We start from the raw sequence: 22,724 nt of genomic DNA on the forward strand, positions 1-22,724 counted from the left end.
TGGTTATTACTCCCTCTGCCCTGACTGGTTCAGAGTGAGGGTTACATTTTCACGATGCTTCCCAAGTTTCTGACTGTCCTTTATATGACTCTGATTATTTGAAAGGATAAAAACATCTATCAATCTCTTTCATCTTACTGCCGAATGTCCCATTAGGGTTAGAAGAGAAGTTTTAAATTACATGTTTTGAGTATGGAATGTGAGTTCCATGGCTTTGTGTGATTTGTGTGGTAACATGTGCATATATATTTAGAAGCTCCTGCTTTACTATGTACTGTAGCTCTCACTGGTTTCTGCAGGCCTACTGGTTTACCTCTCTTTACCTAATGTCACACCGCTGCCATTTCCATTCATAAGCCCTTCTCTTCTCTGCCATTCTACTTGTTTTCCTTCCAGGATGCTGTGCCTCAGCACCTTGTCCACACTCCTCCTCCTGCTTCTCCTCTACCCCCCGCCACTGTCTGCCCAGGAGATGCTTGTACGTCTGGCAGGCGTAGGCCGGCGCAATGCAAGCGAGGGACGTGTGGAGGTGTTCTACAACGGCGTATGGGGCACAGTGTGTGATGACGAGGTGGATCTTAACCTGGCCAATGTGGTGTGCCGACAGATGGGCTTCAAACGTGGCTTGACCTGGGCGCACAGTGCCAGGTTTGGTGAGGGGGAAGGTATGTCCAGCCAATGGCATTAAGCTTAGAACACCTTAAACCTACTTAAGTTGTTATTTCTTTTGATTCAATAACTTACTGCCCTTTCTTGATGTTAGGTTCGATCTGGTTGGACAATGTGCGCTGCACAGGCACAGAGCCCTCAATCGCAGACTGTCGCTCCAATGGTTGGGGAATCAATGACTGCACTCACGCTGAGGACCTGGGGGTCATTTGCAGCCCAGAGAGGACACCAGGTTCACCCGCTGTCTCCGTGCAGGAGACTCCTTCATCCTCCAGGCGCCAGCAAAGACAGAGAAACCCACCACCACAGCAGCCACAGTCTGTGCCTCCCCCAGCCCAAACCCCCTCATCTTCTGCAAGAGGCCATGAGATCGCCCTCCATCGCAACCCAACATCTCCCCGTCGCAGCATCATCTCGCCGCAAGAGAATGGCCACGAGATCCGGATCTCGCAAAGGAATCGAGGTGGTTCCAGACCAAGCTTGCAGATGAGCCCAGCTCTGCCACAAGGGCACCAGCTACCATCGCGTCTGGTCAACGGTGCTGCCTACAGGCAGAGCCAGGACGCAGCGAGGAACGGTCCACAAGGCATGAGACGAGAGGGAGAGGGACAGGGGAGGCATCAGCAGCTCAGCGGGAACCATGTCGAACCAGGGCCTGTTCATCCAGAGGTTGGACTGGAAACTGATGTGCACTACACACAGGTAAACACACACTGACACCTTCTAGTACACTGCAAAGAAGCAGCACAGTCTAGATTCATTCAGACTCCCATACATAAATGTAATTTGTGGAGCCACAGGCCAGAGGACATGTATAATTAGAGACAAACCTAAAACCAGACCTTCTCCAGATCCAGCTCTTTTGCAGCCTTAAGTAAGGACCCAACCGCCAGAAGCTCAACAGCCCCTTTCTTCAAACGTGCAAGAAATTCAAAACCAGAGGAAATTGCAAGACAGTTATCACTTGTGTTTGGCTTTCTGTCTTTTCAACTTGCAGAGTTTACACTTTCTTCACCATTTTGTAATCATCATGACATGTATCCATACAAACAATCTCTCTGTTTTCTGTTAGTTCCCTTCCTGCTGCCCATAATGTAATGTGGATGATTAGAGAGCGGGATGATTTGAGACATAGCATGTCATCTTATCGTGTTATTCTTCTCCAGATTGCGTGCTGCTGGCAGATATTTAGTTAAACAAGGTGTGGTTTGAGCCAAGATGAAGTCGTGTTTTTAGTGTGCGTGACAAAGATCCATTTCTATCCTGCAGATCATTCAGGATGAAGCACTCAAATATTAATCACCTTAAAACATTGCAGGGATCTGACAGGGTTCGCTTAGAGAAGGCTCGTCTACGGCCTGTGCTGTCCAGCAACCATGGCGGCCTCGTGACGGAAGGAGTGCTGGAAGTGAAGCATGCTGGGAGGTGGCGTCATGTGTGTAACCGGGGCTGGGACCTGAGCAGCAGCCGTGTCGTCTGTGGCATGTTAGGATTCCCTGATGCTGAAGTGTTTGACCAAAACGCCTACAGGTGAGTGTGTGACAATGGACACGGCAGAGTGAGGAGGAGGGAGACAGAGAAGGTGTGTGTGTGTGTGTGTGTGTGTGTGCGTGTGTGTGTGGTTATTAAAGGGATGGAAAAGTGCGGCGGACTACACATCCCTTCATGAATTAGGCGGCCCCATGCCTGGATTGCTGTTCCATCCCCCCTGTAGTAGAGGTTAACCGCAACTGCTGTCGTTAGCACAACCACACTTGGCACGGCGTGTCCACTGTGGCATTAGCCGAGCCCGGCCGTCCACCAGGTCTGTCTGCCCCATTGGCTGAGTGGGCCTCTATGCAGAGGCCTAAAATAGCCTTAGAGAGTATGCTATTAATGTCAAATCCAGACTACGAGATCATCATCATCATCATCATCATCATCATGGCGTGTCTTTACAAGAATCCTCCCTTACATGGTTTCTAATCTCATATAATTAAGAAACCCCCACTGAAAACTGTGTGCAGCAGCACTATGTAAAGCAGAGTGGCATGTCTGAAGGCCTGAGGACTCACTTATATTCAACTGAAGTATATACATTACTGAGGAGGTTTGATCTCTGTGTTTCTATCAATGTCATTCGCTCAAAAAGAATCGACTGCACATTAACTACCCAGCAACAAACAGCAGACAGACATGCATGGGAGCTGTAGCTGTTGAATCCCATCAATGTACACATATTTTACTAGGTAGTGTATTTTTTGATGTATTTTTAGTTTAGCAGACAGAGAACCCATCAGACGAAAGCTTGTACGGAGGCTATGATGAAAAGAAACAGGACTTCAGCTTTCTCTTTGCTGTATGTATACAAAATATAACTCTTTTGTTGTGCCTAAAACACACATCATTTGCTCAATGTCAGGTTGTTATGCTGAATTTGTCTCTATAGGTCCAGCACATCTGTTTAACTTTAGCCATAAATACCCGCTTTAGCACCTACACACACATACCATAGAAAACCCCAATACCTCACATACACACATGCTAATACATCCCTGCCTCCACCCTCGTCGCACAGCATCTTACGAGACCTTACATAAACTATGTCCAAAATCCATGTGTGCACACAAATAAATACGCAAATACACACACACACACACACTTGTGCACATGCAAACACAACCCTCTGTGTGTCCGTCTGTCTGCCCACAGAGGTCTTTTTATGGCTTGGCTAACAGGGTGAGTGTACTGACCGCTGGCCTGCCCTGCACCATCTGTCTCTCCATGTCGCCAATAATTACCCCTTGTGTCCTGCGCTGCTCTGCATAGCGGCAGGAAACAGGCTGCATCTCCTCAGCTGCCCTGTTCACCACCACGGCCACAGCCCAGCAATGACTAACTCTCTCTTAGAGTATCTAATCTCTTAAGGGCTTCTTCAGAGCCGTGCACATTAGATGCAGCGATGTGAGAAAAGCTACATTTCTGAGTTCCATTTGGCGCTTCAGTTTGGGCAATTACAGCTTCCAAGTCCAAGATGGTGCTTAGCTGGTTTTGCACCATGCTAACGTTCTAAAGCTGATGTTAATGTGGACAACAACACCGAAAAACACCTCAGAGATGTCTGGAGAAACATTGAATTTCTGAGCCAAGAACCCGACCAGCAGCTTGTGTAAAGAAAGCCAGAGAATGTTGTTTGTTTTTTGTCAACCTCCACCCAGCTACGTGGGAGACGAATGGAGCAGCCATTTTTGTCCGACAGTAAACATCTGAGATGGAGAGAACGTTTTTTTTTTCTTTTTCAACAAGCAGCAAAGTGGATCATTGGCGTCTGGTGCCACATGTTCATGTATTTTGAAGCCGAGTTACGTTGGCACTGTCCTTTTGAAAATGTTTCCTGAGGTAGAAATTGTGACATATTATGAATCCCACCGCTTTTCTTGGCAAGACCCGCCCTGCATAGCATTCAAGCGCTGGGATCGACCAGCTTTACATGCTCGCAGATGTACCGGTAACCTGATTAGTTCAGGTCCTATGCCCTGACCAATGAGCTAACCCTAACCCTAATCCTAACCTGACCAATGAGCTAACCCTAACCCTAAACCATAAAGCTTTGCTTAAGTACAGCCTCACAGCGCTGCTGTCATGGCCGTGGACTCTTTTTTTATATCGATCCATGCATGATAACAGTCAGATCTTAGTGGTGACTGTGCTGGCTGTGGTTCCTGCCTGTTCTTTGTGGTTTGTGTCCACTGGAACAGCTGTAATTATGCTCTGAGAGATCCAGAAGAATATTCTGTAGACTGAACCGGCTACGCACCCTTTGCTGTGTCAGCACTTTCCCTCTCTGCCCATGTGGTTGTTGTTTTTTTGGTGTGACTGCCTTTGTCTCTGCCTGTTAAGTTGCACAGCACATTTTTACAGCTGCTTAAATGCTCCCCCACTTTGCTGTGCTTACAAAAGGCAAACGCCAAAGCCATTTTCCAGCTCCCTTGTTTCATCACATCCACACTCTCTTTGAGGCAGACAGAAACTTCAGATCTTCTAATTCACTTTAACCCCCTGCTCCTTCTCCCCTCCTCAGTTACGTCTTCTTCTTTTTTATGCATTTGTGGCAATTATGCAGAAACCCACATTTCATGGAAAGTACATCATTATGTCCCCTTTGACTCTTTGTTCCATGGAGGTTAATGGGACTGTCTCGAGGCTGCTGTGGAGCCAGTGTGGCAACCTGCTGTCTCCTGAGGGAGTCGATTGTTCCAGTCAGGCAGCTTTGCGTTCATGCAGTATAATAACTGGTTATCTCTGCTTTCCTGACAGTCAGATCCTCTCTCCAGTGCGGCTTATGGTATTGTGTGGTCAGAGTTGAATACAAAACCTGGCATCGAGCTGAAGATCCTGAGAAGTATAAGAAAGTCTTCTCGGCTCAAAGAGTTCAGCAGTGCTGCGGTCAAACCTGTTTGTTGTGCCTGTGTCGGCTTGATGCTGCGTTCACTTCCCTTCTTTTAAATCTCCTCATAAGAGTGGGAAGAGCCTCAACTCAGCTCCAACTTGTGTTTTCCACCTGACAAAGATCTGAGCTGACAACTGAGATGTCTCTCTGAGTGAAAACCAAAAGGACATGCTTTTCCTCGTCCTGTGAAGTTCGGCGATGCTCGTAAACGTTGCCCAGTTCACAGAGACTTACATCACTCGCTCCTCGTTTCCCAGCATGCAGTCATGACGTTAAGTAACAACGCTGGGGTTTTAATGAGCTTTGTTTTTACAGAGGCAAGGCAGGGAAAGTTGATACGTACGTGCATATTTCCATGTCTGGTGTGTGTGAACCAACATGCTACTGCTCGACCGCACAGCAGACACTGCCAAGCAGAGCAGGCAATTATACGGGGAGCACTCTCTCCCCCTCCGAACCATGAACGCATACCCCCTTACAGTTTGTCTCTCTCATTTTGATTTACTGCCAAGTTATGAAACAAGCAGACACACACACACACAAGCAGATAGACTCACACAAATAGACACCATCATACACAACTCACACATGCGTATCCCCTTTTAGTTTGCCCAATATTTAATTGCATCATGAATCTGGTTGTACAGTAAACTCTGCTCCTGTCTATTCTTGGTGTTGTGAGTCATTTAATTCAGGCACATTCATGAAGGGCGTCAGTCACGCTGCACCTGTCTGTGGTCACGTTGATGCAAGTGGTCAGCTCTAATATGTGTGTGTGTGTGTGTGTGTGTGTGTGTGTGTGTGTGTGTGTGTGTGTGTGTGTCACAGAGGGACACTTCCCAGACTGCCTGGTTTGTGAATCATTCTTTTTATTGAATTCTAGTTTTGTTTCTTCTCTTTTTTCGGTCCTAGCATAGTGCATGTGTGTGTGTGCAGGCGTAGGGGGCCTCATTTTGTGTATACACACTGTTTCCCTTTAGAACTTGACTCTCGTTTAAGGTCGGCTAATATCCATGAAACTAGGCACAGTTTAGAAACCCCTGTTGGGGTTGGCAGACCTCAATAAGGCTCCTTGAAAGGGATTAATGTATAGTGGCTTTCTCGTATTTTTAGTTTGCCCCAAACCAGACATCGACTGTAGACATATAGACAAACACTGAGACAGAAATACCCATGACTGTTGAGATGGAAGATCTAAAAAAGTCATGACAACAAGGTGGTGGTTTGAGACGAAAGAAACGAAAGAAGGGAGTTATGTGATCCGTTATCGTAAATCTCCCTCTCTCTCTTTCTCACTTAAACGAGCGCTATGTTTATCCAAAGACACACACGCCCTTCCCAGCATGTTGTCTCCGTCACAGCTCTCAGTTTGTTTATTCAAGGTTTGATAGACAGAATGTACGAGTTGGCTTGTAAAGGAAGAAAGAAGAAGGATGACTAAGGAGGAAAGATGAGACTGGGTACAGGAGCAGACTGTGGGACTGTATAGGACAGCTGGTTGTTTAGTCTACTGCACCTAAAGATGCACAGTTGTAACAGATGTTCTCTTTCTTTCAGGAAACTGTGGGACTCTAAGATAGCTGATCCGTCTGCAAGGTAAAACATCTGCTTTTTAAAGGATATAACTTTATAGCTTGACAGATCATTGACGTGACAAATGACAAATATACCTCTCATGTCACTCTCTGCTTTCTCCCCCCCAGGCTGAGGACGCAGGTCAGTAAGAAGGGCTACTGGGTGGAGAAGGTGCAGTGTCAGGGCGTGGAGGTCTCTCTGGCCCAGTGCCAGGCCCAGCTGTCCCTCCCCAGGAATGATGTCCCGTGCCGCGACGGCATGCACACTGTGGTCCGCTGCGTCCCTGGATCCCAGTTCACACGATATGGCAGAGCACCTGCACCGCCTGCCGTGCCGGTCAGTGTGGAGGTGGAAGTTGAAGCAAATATAGATTAGAATACATTTCTTTTAAATGAAATGAAGAGTTTGATATTTCATGGCATTCACTTATTTTTATTTTTATTTTACCAAGATCAATACCACTGTCCCATCTGTTAAATATGTAATATAAACATATTAACTTGGTTTCTTCAACTCAAGAAATACTTTCAGAGATTGATACCCGGCTTATATGAAGCAACCGTCATCTGGTTATATTAACAGGGGGAAACAGCTTGTTTGTTTAATCCGTACAAAAAACAAAAGTGTAAAAACAACAAAAAAAATGTATTGTTTATTCATATATTAGGTGCATTTTTAAATTTAGACTGACCCAAGCTAGCTGTTTCGTTTTAGCTGAAATGTTGTTTTTAAGCCCGTCTAACTGTTAAATCTAAAAAATGTAGCTATAAGACTCCAGATCCAGTCAGGGCTTCAAACTTTTAATTTACAAACTTCCATTTTGTACCTAAACTCTTCCTTTTTCCTTGCAGCCCATCGTGCGTCTGAAGGCGGGGCCCCGGGTCGGGGAGGGCCGCGTTGAGGTGCTGAAGGAGGGGAAGTGGGGCACTGTGTGCGACCACCTCTGGGACATCACTGCAGCCAGCGTGGTCTGCAGAGAGCTGGGCTTTGGGACGGCCAAAGAGGCGCTCACCAAGGCTCAGCTGGGACAGGGTAAGACAGGACACACACACAGTGGACATAAAGTGCACTTTGAATCCTTTCTGGTGCTTTCCAGTGATGCATTTACTCACCGAGCCTAGTGAGGTCATGGTGGGAGACGTTTGTGTGTTAAAAAAAAACTATAATCTAAAACTATCATCTTGTCCTATACGAGCAGATTATTCTTCATTCATAAAAGCAGTAAGAGACCCAGCTGCAGACCTGATAACCCCTTTTATCTTGAATGGTACCGACTTTGAATCAGCTCACCATGAACTCTGAGCATGATCGGTCGAGTTCAGTGATCCTTTAGACTAAACACGTCTCAGCCTGAATGTCTGTTGCTAAACGCAGCACTCCAAGAACCACGGGCTCCGATCAAACAAATAAACCCGGGGAAAATGTTTACAGCCCGACTTCTACTTCTATCGCAGAAGCTGATTGTTGAGGAACTCTACCCATGACCACTTATACCAGTAAACTATGCTAGGAGGTTCCAGCGACCAAAACAATGGCGTGTGTTGTTGTCAAAATAAACCCTTTGTATGTGAAACGTTAGCGCCGCTTTGAAACCAGGATGTTCAAGCAATCAGCACTGAGCAGGGCCAAACATTCAAAAAGACCGTGATTACTTTGGCACTGCTTTTGTTGTGGGCATCAGAATATAGCCATTCAATTCTCCAGCAATAATAGAGTCAAACACTTTCCTCAGAAATAGACCCCACTTTCACACACTCAGTTATTGTCACATTCATTTCCTTCCATTATCTTTCTGCCCAAACAAGCACACACACCATGTCTTATAATAGTGGGTGCATTTCCTTCTCTCCGCTGTACTTAATGAAGTAATTCATGGAAGTTCATTTGAGCGTTCCTTTCAGGGCTCTAATAACGTAGGTGCTATGCTGCAGTTATGTCTGAAAAATACACACGATTAAATGTCAGACTGGAGCCATAATTGTGTGCACGTATAACATGTTGGAGATGAATCTGTGCGTTGCGACGTGAAGGCTCATGGGTAGCGCAGTTAAAGGAGAGCAAATTGAAGCAAGGCTTGATGACATCATTAGCTATTTAAGGCCAAATTACAGGGCTTCAGCCTTGGCCTCACACACCTACGCCAACAGAGATGTGTTCAAAGATTTTCTTCCATTTTTGGTTTCTATTTTGGTTCATAAAGCGCGGCTGGTGTGCAGTGTGCTGCACAGTACAGTCATTTAGACAGAGAGCTCTGTGGCTAAGCTTAGTTTCAGAGCCACGCCAGAGTTCCCGATCATGTCTGGGCTTTTAACCCCACTCTGTGGACATCAGGTTCTTTTCTGTAATGTGTGTGTGTATGTGTGTGTGTGTGTTTTCATGTGGCCTATTGTTGGTAAGACACAAATAAATCAACTCTACACCCTCCTCCTGTAGGTAGCGGCCCCATCCACATGAACAGTGTGCAGTGTACCGGCAGAGAGAAGTCGATTACAGAGTGTACCTACAAACCGGTGCCGCTTTACACCTTCAAGCACACCCAGGACGTAGCGGTCCGCTGCAACGTGCCCAACACTGGCGTGAAGGCCATGGTGAGAAACGCATAAACACCTATACACACATATGTCAGTGTTCAAGGACTGACACGCTCTCTTCTTCCATAACCTTCAGGTGCGTCTGGCAGGAGGCAGAGAGCCATCAGAGGGCCGCGTGGAGGTGCTGATTGAGGTCGGAGGGGGGAAGCGATGGGGCTCCATCTGCAGTGAGAACTGGGGCATCAACGAGGCCATGGTGGTCTGTCGACAGCTCGGCTTGGGCTTCGCTTCAACAGCTCATCAGGTAAACGACAGAGCAGAAAAAAAAGTTTTTTGCTTGAAACTCTCCTCTCTCGCCTCACGCTTTTGTTTTGCTCCTATATTTCCCTCACACTCTTCGCCCTGCTGTTTGTGTGCCTGTGCTGTGTTATTACCGAGGCCCGAGGTAATTACAGGCTTCTCAAACGTCCACTTCCAGTGCAACGAAAATAAAAGAGGGAAAGTGAGGTGAAGAGAAATTGGGAGAAATTCACAGAGCAAACAGACCGAAAATAGAGCTGTGCATGGAAAGGGCAGCGTGAGTGTGTTCTGAGGGGGGCTGGGAACATTTAACGGGTCGTTTCAAAAGAGTGGAAAGTGTGATAATGTGTACTGATAGTTCCAATAAAGAAATGGGGTTTCTTTGTTTATAGCAGAGATTGCCTTCAGCTCGGACATTTTTCACATGTGAGAAGTGTTTGACACCTTCTGTTCTCGTGTCTCTGTGCAGGAGACCTGGTACTGGCCTGGTTCTTCAGATGCTGGTCAGGTGGTTCTTAGTGGAACTCACTGCGTCGGCACTGAGATGTCCATCCAGCGGTGTCGCAGAAACACCAACGTCTACTGTCCCAGAGGAGGAGACGGCAGGGCTGCAGGAGTCACGTGTGTAGAAAGTGAGTCCAAAACCAGCAACCACACAGATACATGTATGTTTGTTTAAAGGGAACTCCACATGTTTTACACATCGGTACCACTGCTGTGTGACAAGAAGACTTTTGTGGGTGCAGAAATTTGATAAATTGCCTCAATTTATACCACTTGAGTCAGCGTGGGCTGCGGCTGAAGACTACAAGTTTGAAACTAACAAATCTGGGAGTGTGGAGTCAGACAGAAGTGAACCTAACCAGACCTCTGCTCATCTCTGCTTGAGGCTACATTAGCTGCTACTAGCAAAACACACTTGTATCTTTGACTGAGTTGCCTTATGGGTAATATAAAATTGGTAGAGTTCTCTTTTGATTGAACTCTGACCCTTGGCCCCTGCAGCTGCTCCTGACCTCGTCCTGGATGCTCAGCTCGTCCAGGAGACGGCGTACCTGGAGGACCGACCCCTCCACCTGCTGACCTGCGCTAACGAGGAGAACTGCCTTTCCTCCTCTGCCGCGAGGATGAACTGGCCCTACGGACACCGCCGCCTGCTGCGCTTCTCCTCCCGAATCATGAACATGGGCTGTGCCGACTTCCGCCCCCGAGCCACCAGAGAAAGCTGGACATGGCACCAGTGTCACAGGTAAGACTAACAAAGACTAGCAAAAGATAAATGTCAGATTTGGCGAGTGAAATGTCATCACAGTGAAGTGATATTTTAATGTGACCTAGACTATAAATAACACATATAAAAGTCTGCTATTTAACACAATAAACACAATCTTTTATCCTCCAAAATGTGGTTTTCAATAAACATCCTCCTCGCTGGTCACCCAGTTGTTACAGTCAGAGCCATGACTGCACTCAGAGCAGCCCGGCTTCTTATCTCAGCGGTTGTGGTTCCGTGTCCCAAAACGAGAGGCACAGCTCGGTGTCTCTCCAGGCCGCAAGCCAATCACTACCTCCCCAACCGGAAAACACATGGTTTGACTTTTGGTACAGTCTATTCTGGGAATGGTTCTGTAATGAGAGAAACTGGTGTCTCCCTGCCCACTTGGGTTTTTACAATTGTTGCCCGTGTCTGTTTGACGCCTTCGCAACAACGAAACGGGATTTATGGCTGCTATATGTCAACTTCACCTCAAGGTTTTTGGTTTTTCACAGGATGATGTAATTAAAAACAGCAGCAAACTCTTTACTTGCCTCACATATTAGTCCTGTCACCCCGATCCCATTCTCAGGCACTACCACAGCATCGAGGTGTTCACCCACTACGACCTGCTGACTCTCAACGGGACCAAGGTGGCCGAGGGCCACAAGGCCAGCTTCTGTCTGGAGGACACCTACTGCCCTGAAGGTGAGACATGATGACAGATTAATGTTGCCTAAATCTGCTTATTGAGGGAAAATCTAGAAACGAGAGCAGAATCGTGACAATATAATTATTATTATAGTTATAATCTCAGGCTGGTGGTCAAAATTCTAATCCACAGCAACTGACAGCAATGCGATTTACACATCGTAGTCTTGTCTTTTTACCTCTCCTCGTGTTTCCAACTGTTTCTTTCCACTAGGTGTCCATAAACGGTACGCCTGCTATAACATGGGACAGCAGGGTATCTCAGTCGGCTGCTGGGACACCTACCGCCACGATATTGACTGCCAGTGGATCGACATCACAGACATACGACCCGGTGAATACATCTTCCAGGTTAGGAAGCTAGTTTATTACAACTAAAAAAAAACATCTTCTAAACTTCCGCTCAGCAGTTAATTGGGACATTTTTTTTATCCAATAAAAATGTTGAGAAACAAATAATCCACCTTTCAATCTTCATGGTGAAATCGCATAATTTCAGTAGCTTAGCTCTTTGATCAGGCATGAGAGCGAGAAGAAAAAGCAGACCAGAGTTTGTGTTTCAACATCTGAAGGAGATAAAAGCTGTGATAAAACACTATAATTTGAGCTAAATGGCTCGCGGCTGGTGAACCTTTCAGGTGTACAGTACGTATGTAGTTTTCAGGGTGTGTGCGTATTTAAGGAAAGTGAATTTAGTCTGGATTTATATAGAAAGTAGACCTGCTATTAGTCCACCCTTTTAGAAAGTGCAGGCTTATTGGCGGTGGAACAGCTCTGTCAGCACTTTACATTTATTCAGAGCTAGTTGTATGTTTGTCATCCAATCTGTTGTGGTGACCTACTCATCTTTCCTCCTTCTCTGTCATTTGTTCTATTTTTTCATGGCAGCTTAGGGGCAGCAAAGTGCTGATGTTTACAGTTTACAATTATTTTCGGAGTGTTTACAAAAAAAAATCAAGATGTTTACGTGTGACCCGCATGTGTGTGTGTGTGTAGACTGCATGTAGACTAGGTGACGAGCCACGTCTTGAGAGATAAAAACCATATCACGAAGCAGAGATTCACCATTGCCACGACGGCGTGACCCAGCAGCACTTTGTGGTCCCGATTGTGGTTCAACAGTAGTTGAGCTGCTCATAAATGTGCGTAAGAAGCGAGAGATGTAGGGAGGGCGCAGATGCTCGCTCGTCTCTCATGCAGCTGGGTGTTTCTCTGAGACGTTACCAAGTATCGCAGGGTGGCAGCCATTTTTAGGACCATACATTTAAACCGATGAGTCACCTCAGCTTGATTGCTCCTGATTGCTCCGTCATTTAAAAATCAACTGCACAACCTCGCAGTCTTTTACATGAGAGTGACGACCTTTCATTGTTCTGTAAAACTGGCTGCGGGCCCTTTGTTTCACATTATTACTAGAGCTTTTAAAAGGGCATCAACTGCCACCCAGTAAATATGCTCTTTTACATCGGGGCTATAAAATATGTGCTGAAATCATTGCGTGCTCTCTACATGCAATATTGAAAATGTATGAAGTTCTTGACCCCGATTTTGGCTGCAAATGTACTTAAAAAGTATCATAATTATGAATATTTTACATCTTAAATCTTTGCTTGTAAATATAATTAGAACCGTTAAATTCGTATACTGTCTGTAAAAAATGAAACTGGGTTGCTTTGTTGAATATGTGGTCAGGTTATCTGTTTGATGTGTGCATCAGGAAAATTCATTTGTGTGCTTTTCTTATATATGGCCGGCAGGCAGACAGGGTGGAAAACAACAAGCCATGGCAACCAACCATGGCTACAGCCTAATGATAGACTGCTACTTCAATCCAAAACCCAAAACTGCCATCTGCATCTCTGGCCCGTTTCCCTGCGTGGAGATAACAGTGGAAAGTGATGTCATGCATCACTTGAACCCATAATTTATACATCGCGAGCCATATAGAAAGGAGAGGACAATAATTGTGCGGCTTCTCAGTCGGCCTCGTGGAAGCCCAGTTGTTTCCTAAAAGTCTGACGTAAAGTGTTGCTTTCTCACTTGCTCCTTTTCTAAAAGTGCTCCTGGTCTAGACTTAGACAGAAAGGTACTTTGTCAAGCAACCGGCAAAGACTCAAGGCTCCTGGCCAAGAACTTGTCCTACACATAACAAAACCACAACTTTTTGTTTACACTTAGGTGTTTGTACGTCATGAGCTTTAGAGGTGTCTACAGGAAGGCTTTTGAATCTTTGGCCAGATCCAGGCGCCTCCCCCGCTTCCCGTCTTAATGCTAAGCTAAGCTAACTTCATTAAGGGAAGGTAAAAGATTTGCCTTTATGTTTAAAGGAGACTTTCAACAAATATAACAAAACATCGTCTGCGTACAGGGTAATACAATGTATGGGCCCCATCTAGGATGCTATAACTGCTTGTGCGAGTGGTTCAATTGGCTCAACTGCCTGGACGAAGAGCTGCAAGCGTCACAATGGAAAAGGGGTGGACAGCACCTCTCATTTCAATAGCACTTTTCCATGTATAGCAAAAGAATGTGACTCGAGTCGGCATACATTTCCAATATACTTATTATAATTAGCAGGATTTGCATGTTGTCAGAAAGGTACTGCACTCAACTGTGAGGAGGATGACTGACTTGAATCCTGCAGCATCTTTATCTCTGGTCTGTTTTCATCTACAGGTGGAGGTCAACCCGTCCTTAGACATGGCTGAGTCTGATTTCCAGAACAACGTGATGCGCTGTCGGTGCAAGTACGATGGAGAACGAGTTTACATGTTTGGATGCCATGCAGGTACAGTGTGAAGACTTTTTCAGTGCACGTGCATTTTTTTCCATCCGATTATCTCCCTTACTTGTTGCTATGTATTCCACTTCTCTTCTTTGTCTGTTTTCATCAGGTGATGCTTACAGCGCCGAGGCGGAGGACCTGTTTGACCACCAACGTCAGATCTCCAACAACTTCCTGTGAATTAAGGAACACACAGATTTAAGAACAGAACAACCGTACAACTCCTCGCCTCACCTCAACGTGTCGGGGGAAGGAGGTTGAATGACAATGACACGCCAGTAAATAGACAGATGAGGGTCAGAGGGAGGCGGGTGGGAAACCGGGATGGTATGGGAGAGACTTCATCATGCAAAATTGACTAATTAGGATCCTGTGAGTGGTTGTCATCAGCACTGACTGTTCCTGTTAGAAAGTCAAAGAGATTAAAGGAGAAATGTAGGAAGAGGAAAAGACCAAAAAAGTAGAAAAAGACCAGTTGGCCATCACAAGCATCATGTCACCGTGATAAAACGTAGAGTAGTTATTTAAAAAATGCGTCTTGAATTTTTAACAAATTTAATTCCCTTGATCAAAACTTAACCACAGTTAATAAAGTAATGACATGAACGCATCCTTTACTTTTACAGTACACAATCAGGCTATCGTCCACATGATATCAACCCAGGAAACAGACCCTGTACATGCTTTACTGTGCTTTCACTGTTCACATTACTAAAGCAGTATTTACTGTTACAACTGTGTGCTTTTTTTTTTTTGAATGAGAATATTTTTATTTCATGGTGCTATTTTGCGTTATTGGAATAAATATTGTAATGTATTGCAAATGTATTGTCATGTACAGTTTTATATTACTTCTCTGGAATATTGTTCTTTAGGTCTCTAATTTATGCAAACATTTTAATGTACTTTTGAGTTGAAACTTGTCCCTTTGTGGCTGTGTTTTGTATTGTTGATTTCATATATGACAAATATTTTCGCTTGTTTCTTTTCCACCTGTATAACATCGGTAACATGCGATGTGGTCATACCACGGCATTACGCCTCTAACAGTACTTGGTAATGGTAGTAAAAGAATAAATGTCAGATTGACAAACTCTATGGTTATTTCAGGCATGGTGATTTGACTGCAGAGTTTTCTAATGCAGAACTAAGATAATGGTTAATGTCACAGTGTCTGCAGAAGATTTGGGGAATACGCTTACTCGCTAAAATAGATCCCCTTATTTAAATGAGTCTATAGGAAAGATAAATGACAGAGTTATATAGTGCCTTATGCACATGTGATCGTCTGATTACAACAGCATGTAGACTCCTTTGCTTCCTTCAGCAGATCTACAGTAAAAAGCTGCGTTTCACATCTTTTCCCAGGGAGCCTGAGCTCACCCGTAGTTTATGGTTGTTTCCAACCTCATTCCCACTCACGAACACAAACACTGTGGAAACTCACAGCTGCCCATTGTCACATTAGGCTATTCTTTAAATATGTCACTTCCTTTGGTTTTGTTTTTTCCCTTTTATGAGTTGGAGTCGAATATTATCACTTTCTATATATATATGTAAAAGGACAAATTAAAATCAAATGAGTAATACAAAGTTCAGATAATTCTGTGTTCTTATACTTACAGTATCTGTGGATTTTTCAAACTCCATCCTAATGTTACAAACAGGTCCCTGAACACATCACATCATATCCAGCATTGTTATGTTTCATATTTATCTGACTACTGCCTCGCATTTAGCCAACATGCTATGATAGTGTAACGGCAGCAGACGAGTGGAGACGAGTCTCAAAGCAAACCAAAATATGAACCTAATGTTCATCAACATCTACCCAAAGTTAGCTAGAGCTAGCATTAGCTACCATAAGATACTGGTCATACCAGACAAAGAAGGCCGAGGCTCCATCGGTTAAAGTTCAAATTAAAAAGAAAAAAAACCTTCAGGGTGGATTGAGGAGCAGTTATTTTTATTCCTTATGAATTAAACTTATTTGCAAGAGGAAGACTGTGTCATTTCTTCTCTCAAGTCTGATATGATCTAGCTTTAAATAGGCATTATCATAATAATAATAATAATAATAATAATAATACTCTTAATATATTGATCAGTTTGAGTGTCGTTATTTACAAAGTTTTGAATTTAACAAAGGGAAGAGGGTGATGTAAGGTGTATCTGCTGACTCACAGTCGTACAACCACCGAAGTCCTTTCTTGTGGCGGGACATGAGATGATTTCTTCATTTGGACCATGCCTCACATTTAATTTGCTCCATGACAAGCAGCAAGTCTAGGGCAGAGCTGGCACTTGGAACCAGCACTTGCTCAGTAGTGGTTTGTGTTTGTGTAGTTAATCTAATGATTGTGTGAGGGGCACCCAGCAGGCTGCTCTGCGTTACATCAGCCACAGTAAAGCATGAGATTACAGGCAGGACTCAGATCTCACACAATGATGGTGAAGAGCTGCTACAATCTGTAGATGTAGTTCAGCTGCAAGAGCAACAGAGCACAGGGAGGTCCACGTCTGCTCTGGCAAGATCACTGTGAAAATGTGTCCGCGTTTGGTTTTATTCCACACTGGAAGTCATGTGTGCAGCGAGACCAGCTGGTTAAATAAATCATAACATGAATTTTAAATTAGAAAACAAAAGCATAATCTGCAAAACGTGTCAGTTTAAGTGATGACAAATCAACATACAGCACATTTTGTCTGTTATTTGGACTATAAGATACATTTTGGTGATCTGACATCAGGAAGTTAAACAAATAAGAGTATGAGTAAAACTTTATGGCCATTTAAAATTAAATGTCATGAAACTAAAGTAGTAAATAAATAAAAAATCACAACCAAATTTTAAACAATTTCATCTTTTTTTTACCTTTATATCACATTACGTTGACATAAATGACTACATAACAGCATGCATAAATAAAAACTACCACATACAATGCTCAGTTTTTTTAATAACTTCACCTTCAATAAAATCAATATCTTTGGAAACAAGTGAATTTTGGAAAGAGATTAATACTTGCAGAGATTATATTTGAATAGCACCAATGCTATGTTGTTATGCTAGTTGTCAACTACTGAGTCAAAAAGTTATAAACACAGAATTGAACTTGTAATGCTGCAGCACTTTAATGAGCCCACGATGAGCCACGTGGCTCCGTGTTTCAGTCGTCCCCAGCTCATGTTCTCAACTGTTACACAAACTGGGTTCCTTACAGCAGTAACAGACTGCACTGGTGTGTAAATGTATAGTACTGGTTGAGTTTCACACTAATATTCTAATCAAATGATGTCTGCAAACAACAAAGACACCGTTTCAAACATTTATTAAGCCGGCACTCTTTTGTATAATTGTGTTAGAACATCCACTAACATCTAGTCGGGCTAAACGTTAACAGCAAATGATATTTTGAAGAGGATGTAGAAGTTGAACTTAGTTGCAGTAAAACAACTGAGCAGCTCTTTCTCCAAGCAGGAGAATAAGACTTGATTGTTGGCTGAGGAGGTGACGGAGACTCAGTGTCACGTGGTCTGGAGCCTGGGTGTGTGTCTCAGAAGGCTGGATTATGAAACGCTGTCTCTCTCTAGTTAAAGTGCAACATTTAAACTTTCAAGGAACAAAGAAAAACAGCATGTTGAGGGTGACAACAAATCCTTTAATCTAAAGCAGATTGAAAAAGTTGTGATAAACCCCATTTTTGCGGAATTTTCTCAACTACTAGATCACGTAATACTTCAACTGGAGTGGAAACATTTCACCAAAACTGTCGTTGAACTTCCCTTATTCAACGAATTATCTCGTGGATATACTTCAGCTTAAAATAAAATCAATGCAGCTAAAATACAATGTCTGCTCAATAGTTTCATTCAAGTTCACTGACTCTGGATCTGTCACTGTGCACTTTAAGACACCGTACTAGTTGTTCAGGATGTAGTTTTCAAAGATACTAGCACCAAATAAAATGTTATTCACAATGTCTTACTTTCTGGTAAATGTGTTTACTTGTTCATTTCTTTACCGTGATTACTGGACAGACACGTCACACATGGACACGTGCTGCTCCTCAGTGTTTAGGATGTCATGTATGTACCTGTCTGTATATAATGACAGTGATAATGAAGTTCTCTCACTTTTTTTTCCTCCCAAAAACAAACCCCAAAATGGCTTTTTTTTATTTTTAACCGGCTAGCAACTTGAAGACAAAATGAATGACAAGCGAAATATCATCGTCAGTTCTGCTTGGACAACGAGACTCCTCCCACAGATGAGCACACAATACACAATAAGTACGTCTTCAGGAAAAGACCAATAGCAGTAGCTTTTTGACTTCTCAGAAAATGTTTAATAATACGAGCTAAGATGTCCTCAAACAATCTCAGTAATGTCTTCATATAGAGTATAGTGATGAACTGTATGGTCAGGAATATCGACGTGAAACTTTGCTTCCCTCACGTTTACAAGATTTACTTGGGTCATCTTTAAAAACAGTTTTTAAAAAAAATTTATATAAAGACAAACATGATTTCTAAGATCTATTCAATAAGAGTAGACAAATGGTTATCTGTGTGTTTCACTACAGACTGTGGTTACAATGTTAAGAAATGTGAAAGAAAACCCAGGCGAGGCGGTTGTTTTAGCCTCGGCCATGGCACAGATGCAACAGTCCCTGCGTGGACAAAGCGTGAACATAAAAAGAACAATAGCTGGACCCTTTCATCTGATGTAACACTGCAGGCAAACGGACAGTGAATGATGAGACCTTCAGTAACAGTTGGGGAAGGACTGTGGGCAAAAGAAGGAACAAAAATGGTGGGAATCCATTTCTGGGAAATGTGGTGGTAAGAAGGAGGAGGAGGAGGAGGAGGAGTGGCCAGTTGACCAAAACGGAGCAAGAGAAGAAACAGAGAAGACGTAAGCCTCTGCTGAATCAAGAAATCTAAAAAAAAACAAAGAAAAATAAAACGGTAGTTTCTGTCCAATCACTTGCCCTCCCAGGCATCTTCCTTTTGTTTGGCTGCCAGGCGCTTTTGTTCTGAAAGATAAATCACAGAGTTCAACACATCAATCAGCAGAAGCTGTTAACTACACACAACTTAAGGTATTTGTTGCTCTAAAGACGCATCGCCGTCTTCTCCGCATGCAGGGTGGTGAAGACGGAATCTCTGAATACGACCGTGTGTGGCTTCCAGTCCAAGGACACAATGTTCAGCACAAGACGTGCCTCTGACTGACGTTCCCAGTGTGTGCCGTGATCTTACAGAGCGAGCGCAGCAGTGTGCCCACGCTTAGGACAAAAGGAGCTTTTTTTAGTGTTCTATACTCAAGGCCCCGACTTCCTGACTGGCTCTTCAGAGGACGGCCATTTGTGGTCTTCTGTGCCTATATACTTATGTTCCATCTGTGAAGGGAAATGGCTGCTTTACTGATTATAGACCTGTTGAGATTCGCACAGAAGTGGACGGAACTTCTCTTGGCATCAATTTCCATTTTTCTTTTTCAGTAAAGTATAAAAACAGCTCCCACTTGTGGTGGAAACCTTGTGATGCAAAGATTAGGACAGACTGCGGCATGTTTTTAATATTTATTTGTTCAGGAACCGATGTTCTTTCTTACAGACAACCTGCACCATTTGTCACATTAGCGGCATCCCGCTCAAGGTGAGGCTCTGCAGTAGTTCAGTCAACGGTCTAACAGCTATGCTACTAGTAGAGAGAGAACAGGCCTTCCAAAGAAGATGCGTTGCTGACCACAGACCATCAACCTCAGTCATAAGCTGAACATAACATCTCTGGTATTAACGCACCCTTCGCCTCCTGGAGCTTCTTCCTCTCTGCCTCGCCCTGCTCCTTTGTCTGGTTGCTCTTTACACCGAGGGCACCCATCACAAGCTTGCGAGCCAGCATTGCGCTGGTCTGAGGTCTCTCTTTAGCAGGCAGGAGGTCGTCTGAGGATCGGAAGAAAAAACAATTACATAAACATAATGTTAAGTCTCCGGACATGTGAGATACAGAGGACAAACCTGTACCTGAGCAGCTACGAGCTTTGTCCTTCGTGTCGGAGGAGGATTTGGAGAGAGGTCGCAGCTTCATGAGAGGATGCTTGGATCTTAAAGCTTCACGAGCTGAAAATGGAAAACAGAGAAATTACACAGGTCTACTGAAAAAGCACATGTTGTCAAAAAATACTCCAACTTTTCAAATTCACGATATCACAGAAAAGCTCAGCAGTTAGCAGCTAATTAAAGGAATAATGTCGGGGTTTTCAGGATCTACTCATACACGGATCCTTTAATTGAACAAAAGTGCTCCTGTTGTGGCAGTAAAAAATGACACAATAATGATATTCACATGCAGAGCCTAATGTTTTGTTTGGTATTTGATCTCTTTATGTGCCGCAGGGCTTCACTAACCTGCGATGGGGCTTGAGAAGAGGCCCAGGGCGTGAGAGTCATCAAGCCACTTGATGTCAAATCCTCTCTGTCTGAAACACACAGCGAGTAAACAGTCACACAACAGCAGCGCAGAAACTATTACAAGAACCAAAGGAAGTTAAAACTGATACTAGGGGTTAAAATCACGATACGATATCAAGTTGTCAGTTGGACAACGATAGGATATTTACGGCCTAAAACATACTGAAATCATTTTACCGTACATTTTATCAAGAAACTAATATTTCTATTGCATTTCAAATAGAACACATCTTTTTTTGTGTGTTAAGGACAAATAAAGGATGAATAAAACATCACAATGTTGTACATTGTGTGAGTCTGTTTTCTCTGATAATTTCTGAAAGTCCAATTCTTTTAATCTCTGTTTTTCACTCCTCTACAGTGATAGCGAGCTCGGCAGCTTTTTCTATTCACTCGTGACTCTAATCATGCGTTGACAATTTAATTACTGGGCTCTGTAGGAATTTTTAAATATACATAAACCAGGGATGCCAGTCTCTGAGTTTCATTAAACTGCTTTCAGTTTAGGATTCCCATGTTGATCTTAAAATGCAGCATGAACTAGCAGGGCTAGCAGCGGCTCTCTGAATTATACATACTGGTAGCACTGAAATAACTTGAGAAGGTCCTCGATCTTAAATTCAGCAGGGAAGTCGTAGATCTCTACAATGTGAGCAAGTTCATCCTCCGCGATGTCGACGTCGTCCTCTTCATCTCCTTCCACGTTGAAGTAATCAAACCTGGGCTGCTGGGCTGACTTCTTCTTTCTACCGTCCTTCAAAGTCAGCTGGACAGGGAAGAAGTGAGAGCAGGTGGGAGAAGAGGGAAATGATAAGGAGACAAAATATTCTTTGAACACGTATTAGACTGCTTACGTTTTAACTAGGTGTACAAAAAAACAGACAAATGATCGTGTGTGGTGTGTGAATTTCCAGACCAAGCTCTCACCTTTTCAAGGTGCGGTTCAAGAGAATCGCCATCATCATTGAACAAGGTGTCCCAGCTCTCCTCCTCCCCTTCCTCAGAGGCCGGTGCTTCCAGCCATGAGGTGGCATCGGCCTCTTCATTGGTTGATTCAGGCTGCCCATTCTCCTGTACATCTGCATCCTGTAAACGCTCTTCCTTCACTTCAGGGTCACCATTCTGTAGCTCTCCTTCAACAGGCGCTCCCATATCCGCTGCTCCAGCCTTGTCCTTCTTGTTCTTGGCATTCTTCTTTGCCTTGTCTGTGTAGCGAGGCCTGGGTCTTGGTTTTACTTCTCCCTGAGCCGGAGCTTTTTCTTTGGAGCCCTGGAGTCGTTGCTTGGGGACGTACGGAGCCTGACCTGGCTTCTTTGCCTCAGAAGGAGGAGTGGGTTCTGGCTGGTTTGGAGCAGAGTCTTCTTTTGCCTGTTCTGACTCCATTATTGAATTACGCTTAACAAAAAAATCACCTGGTTCATAGAAGAAAGGAGACATGAGAAGAGGCGATGCAATGCAATGAAATACGTAATATAATCTTTATTAACCGTTAACCGCCTTCCAAACGAGTCCTGAATACATTTAAGGACAATATGAATCATCTTTGTTCTTACGAGCTACATTAACCGGATCATTCCTCCGGGAGAAAAGTCTACAGAGACTAAACGCATTCAAACGGAGACGTTGCTGTTAGCTAACGTCGGTTAGCTTACCAATGTAGCTAGCTACACCTCCTCTCGCTGAGGTTGGAATCGTTGTTTATTGAGGACACAAACATACGAGCTGATATAAAAAAATGCAGCAATCTTTAACTGTGTTCATGTATTTTCATTGTAAACATTCCTAAACAGAATTATACCTAATAAATGTTCCTCTTTCGGCTTACCCGTGTTTCGGCTTGTTTTGTTACAGATTTCCGTCGCACTTCTGACGCACGCGTAGAACGCAAAGGATTCTGGGAAATAGTGTTCTCTTTGGGCGCTACAGCTGAAGCCCTCCGGACGATGAGCACATTTGTTCACCCTCAAATTAGTTTTTTTATCAGAACAGT

The 22,724-nt window shown here is 43.9% G+C and overlaps 2 protein-coding genes across 3 annotated transcripts; one reads left to right on the top strand and one right to left on the bottom strand.

Moving 5' to 3' along the window:
- The first annotated feature begins 397 nt into the window (after positions 1–397).
- On the top strand, positions 398–14,435 carry LOC142948423 (lysyl oxidase homolog 4-like). Its single transcript, XM_076090445.1, has 14 exons — positions 398–665; positions 764–1,371; positions 1,988–2,199; positions 6,656–6,694; positions 6,802–7,009; positions 7,525–7,705; positions 9,107–9,261; positions 9,341–9,508; positions 9,974–10,136; positions 10,510–10,753; positions 11,352–11,467; positions 11,685–11,821; positions 14,147–14,258; positions 14,365–14,435. Exons 1-14 carry the CDS (start codon positions 398–400, stop codon positions 14,433–14,435), a joined length of 2,682 nt encoding a protein of 893 aa, XP_075946560.1.
- A 3,461-nt stretch (positions 14,436–17,896) lies between these two features.
- r3hcc1l (R3H domain and coiled-coil containing 1-like) lies at positions 17,897–22,715 on the bottom strand. 2 transcript variants are annotated; one of them, XM_076090456.1, is made up of 7 exons: positions 22,560–22,715; positions 21,662–22,146; positions 21,313–21,500; positions 20,672–20,742; positions 20,288–20,383; positions 20,066–20,206; positions 17,897–19,294 (listed from the first exon to the last, which is right to left on the bottom strand). In XM_076090456.1, exons 2-7 carry the CDS (start codon positions 22,115–22,117, stop codon positions 19,242–19,244), a joined length of 1,005 nt encoding a protein of 334 aa, XP_075946571.1. In that variant the 5' UTR covers positions 22,118–22,146; positions 22,560–22,715; the 3' UTR covers positions 17,897–19,241. The 2 variants fall into 2 exon arrangements, with proteins under 2 accessions (XP_075946571.1, XP_075946572.1); XM_076090457.1 differs by having other exon boundaries at positions 22,533–22,600.
- Between the last annotated feature and the right edge of the window lie 9 nt (positions 22,716–22,724).

This window comes from Anarhichas minor, unplaced genomic scaffold (genome assembly GCF_050575085.1).
Source record: "Anarhichas minor isolate MPS153535 unplaced genomic scaffold, ASM5057508v1 ptg000012l, whole genome shotgun sequence".
NCBI classification, from domain to species: domain Eukaryota; kingdom Metazoa; phylum Chordata; class Actinopteri; order Perciformes; family Anarhichadidae; genus Anarhichas; species Anarhichas minor.

Coding starts and splice junctions, on each gene's coding strand:
- r3hcc1l (XM_076090456.1), bottom strand. CDS start 22,117: ATGGAGTCAGAACAGGCAAAAGAAGACTCTGCTCCAAACCAGCCAGAA. Junction 20,384..20,671: donor CTTCTCAAGCCCCATCGCAG/GTTAGTGAAGCC, acceptor TTCCATTTTCAG/CTCGTGAAGCTTTAAGATCC. Junction 19,295..20,065: donor GAAGCTCCAGGAGGCGAAGG/GTGCGTTAATAC, acceptor TTTATCTTTCAG/AACAAAAGCGCCTGGCAGCC.
- LOC142948423 (XM_076090445.1), top strand. CDS start 398: ATGCTGTGCCTCAGCACCTTGTCCACACTCCTCCTCCTGCTTCTCCTC. Junction 1,372..1,987: donor CTGATGTGCACTACACACAG/GTAAACACACAC, acceptor AAAACATTGCAG/GGATCTGACAGGGTTCGCTT. Junction 11,468..11,684: donor GGACACCTACTGCCCTGAAG/GTGAGACATGAT, acceptor TCTTTCCACTAG/GTGTCCATAAACGGTACGCC.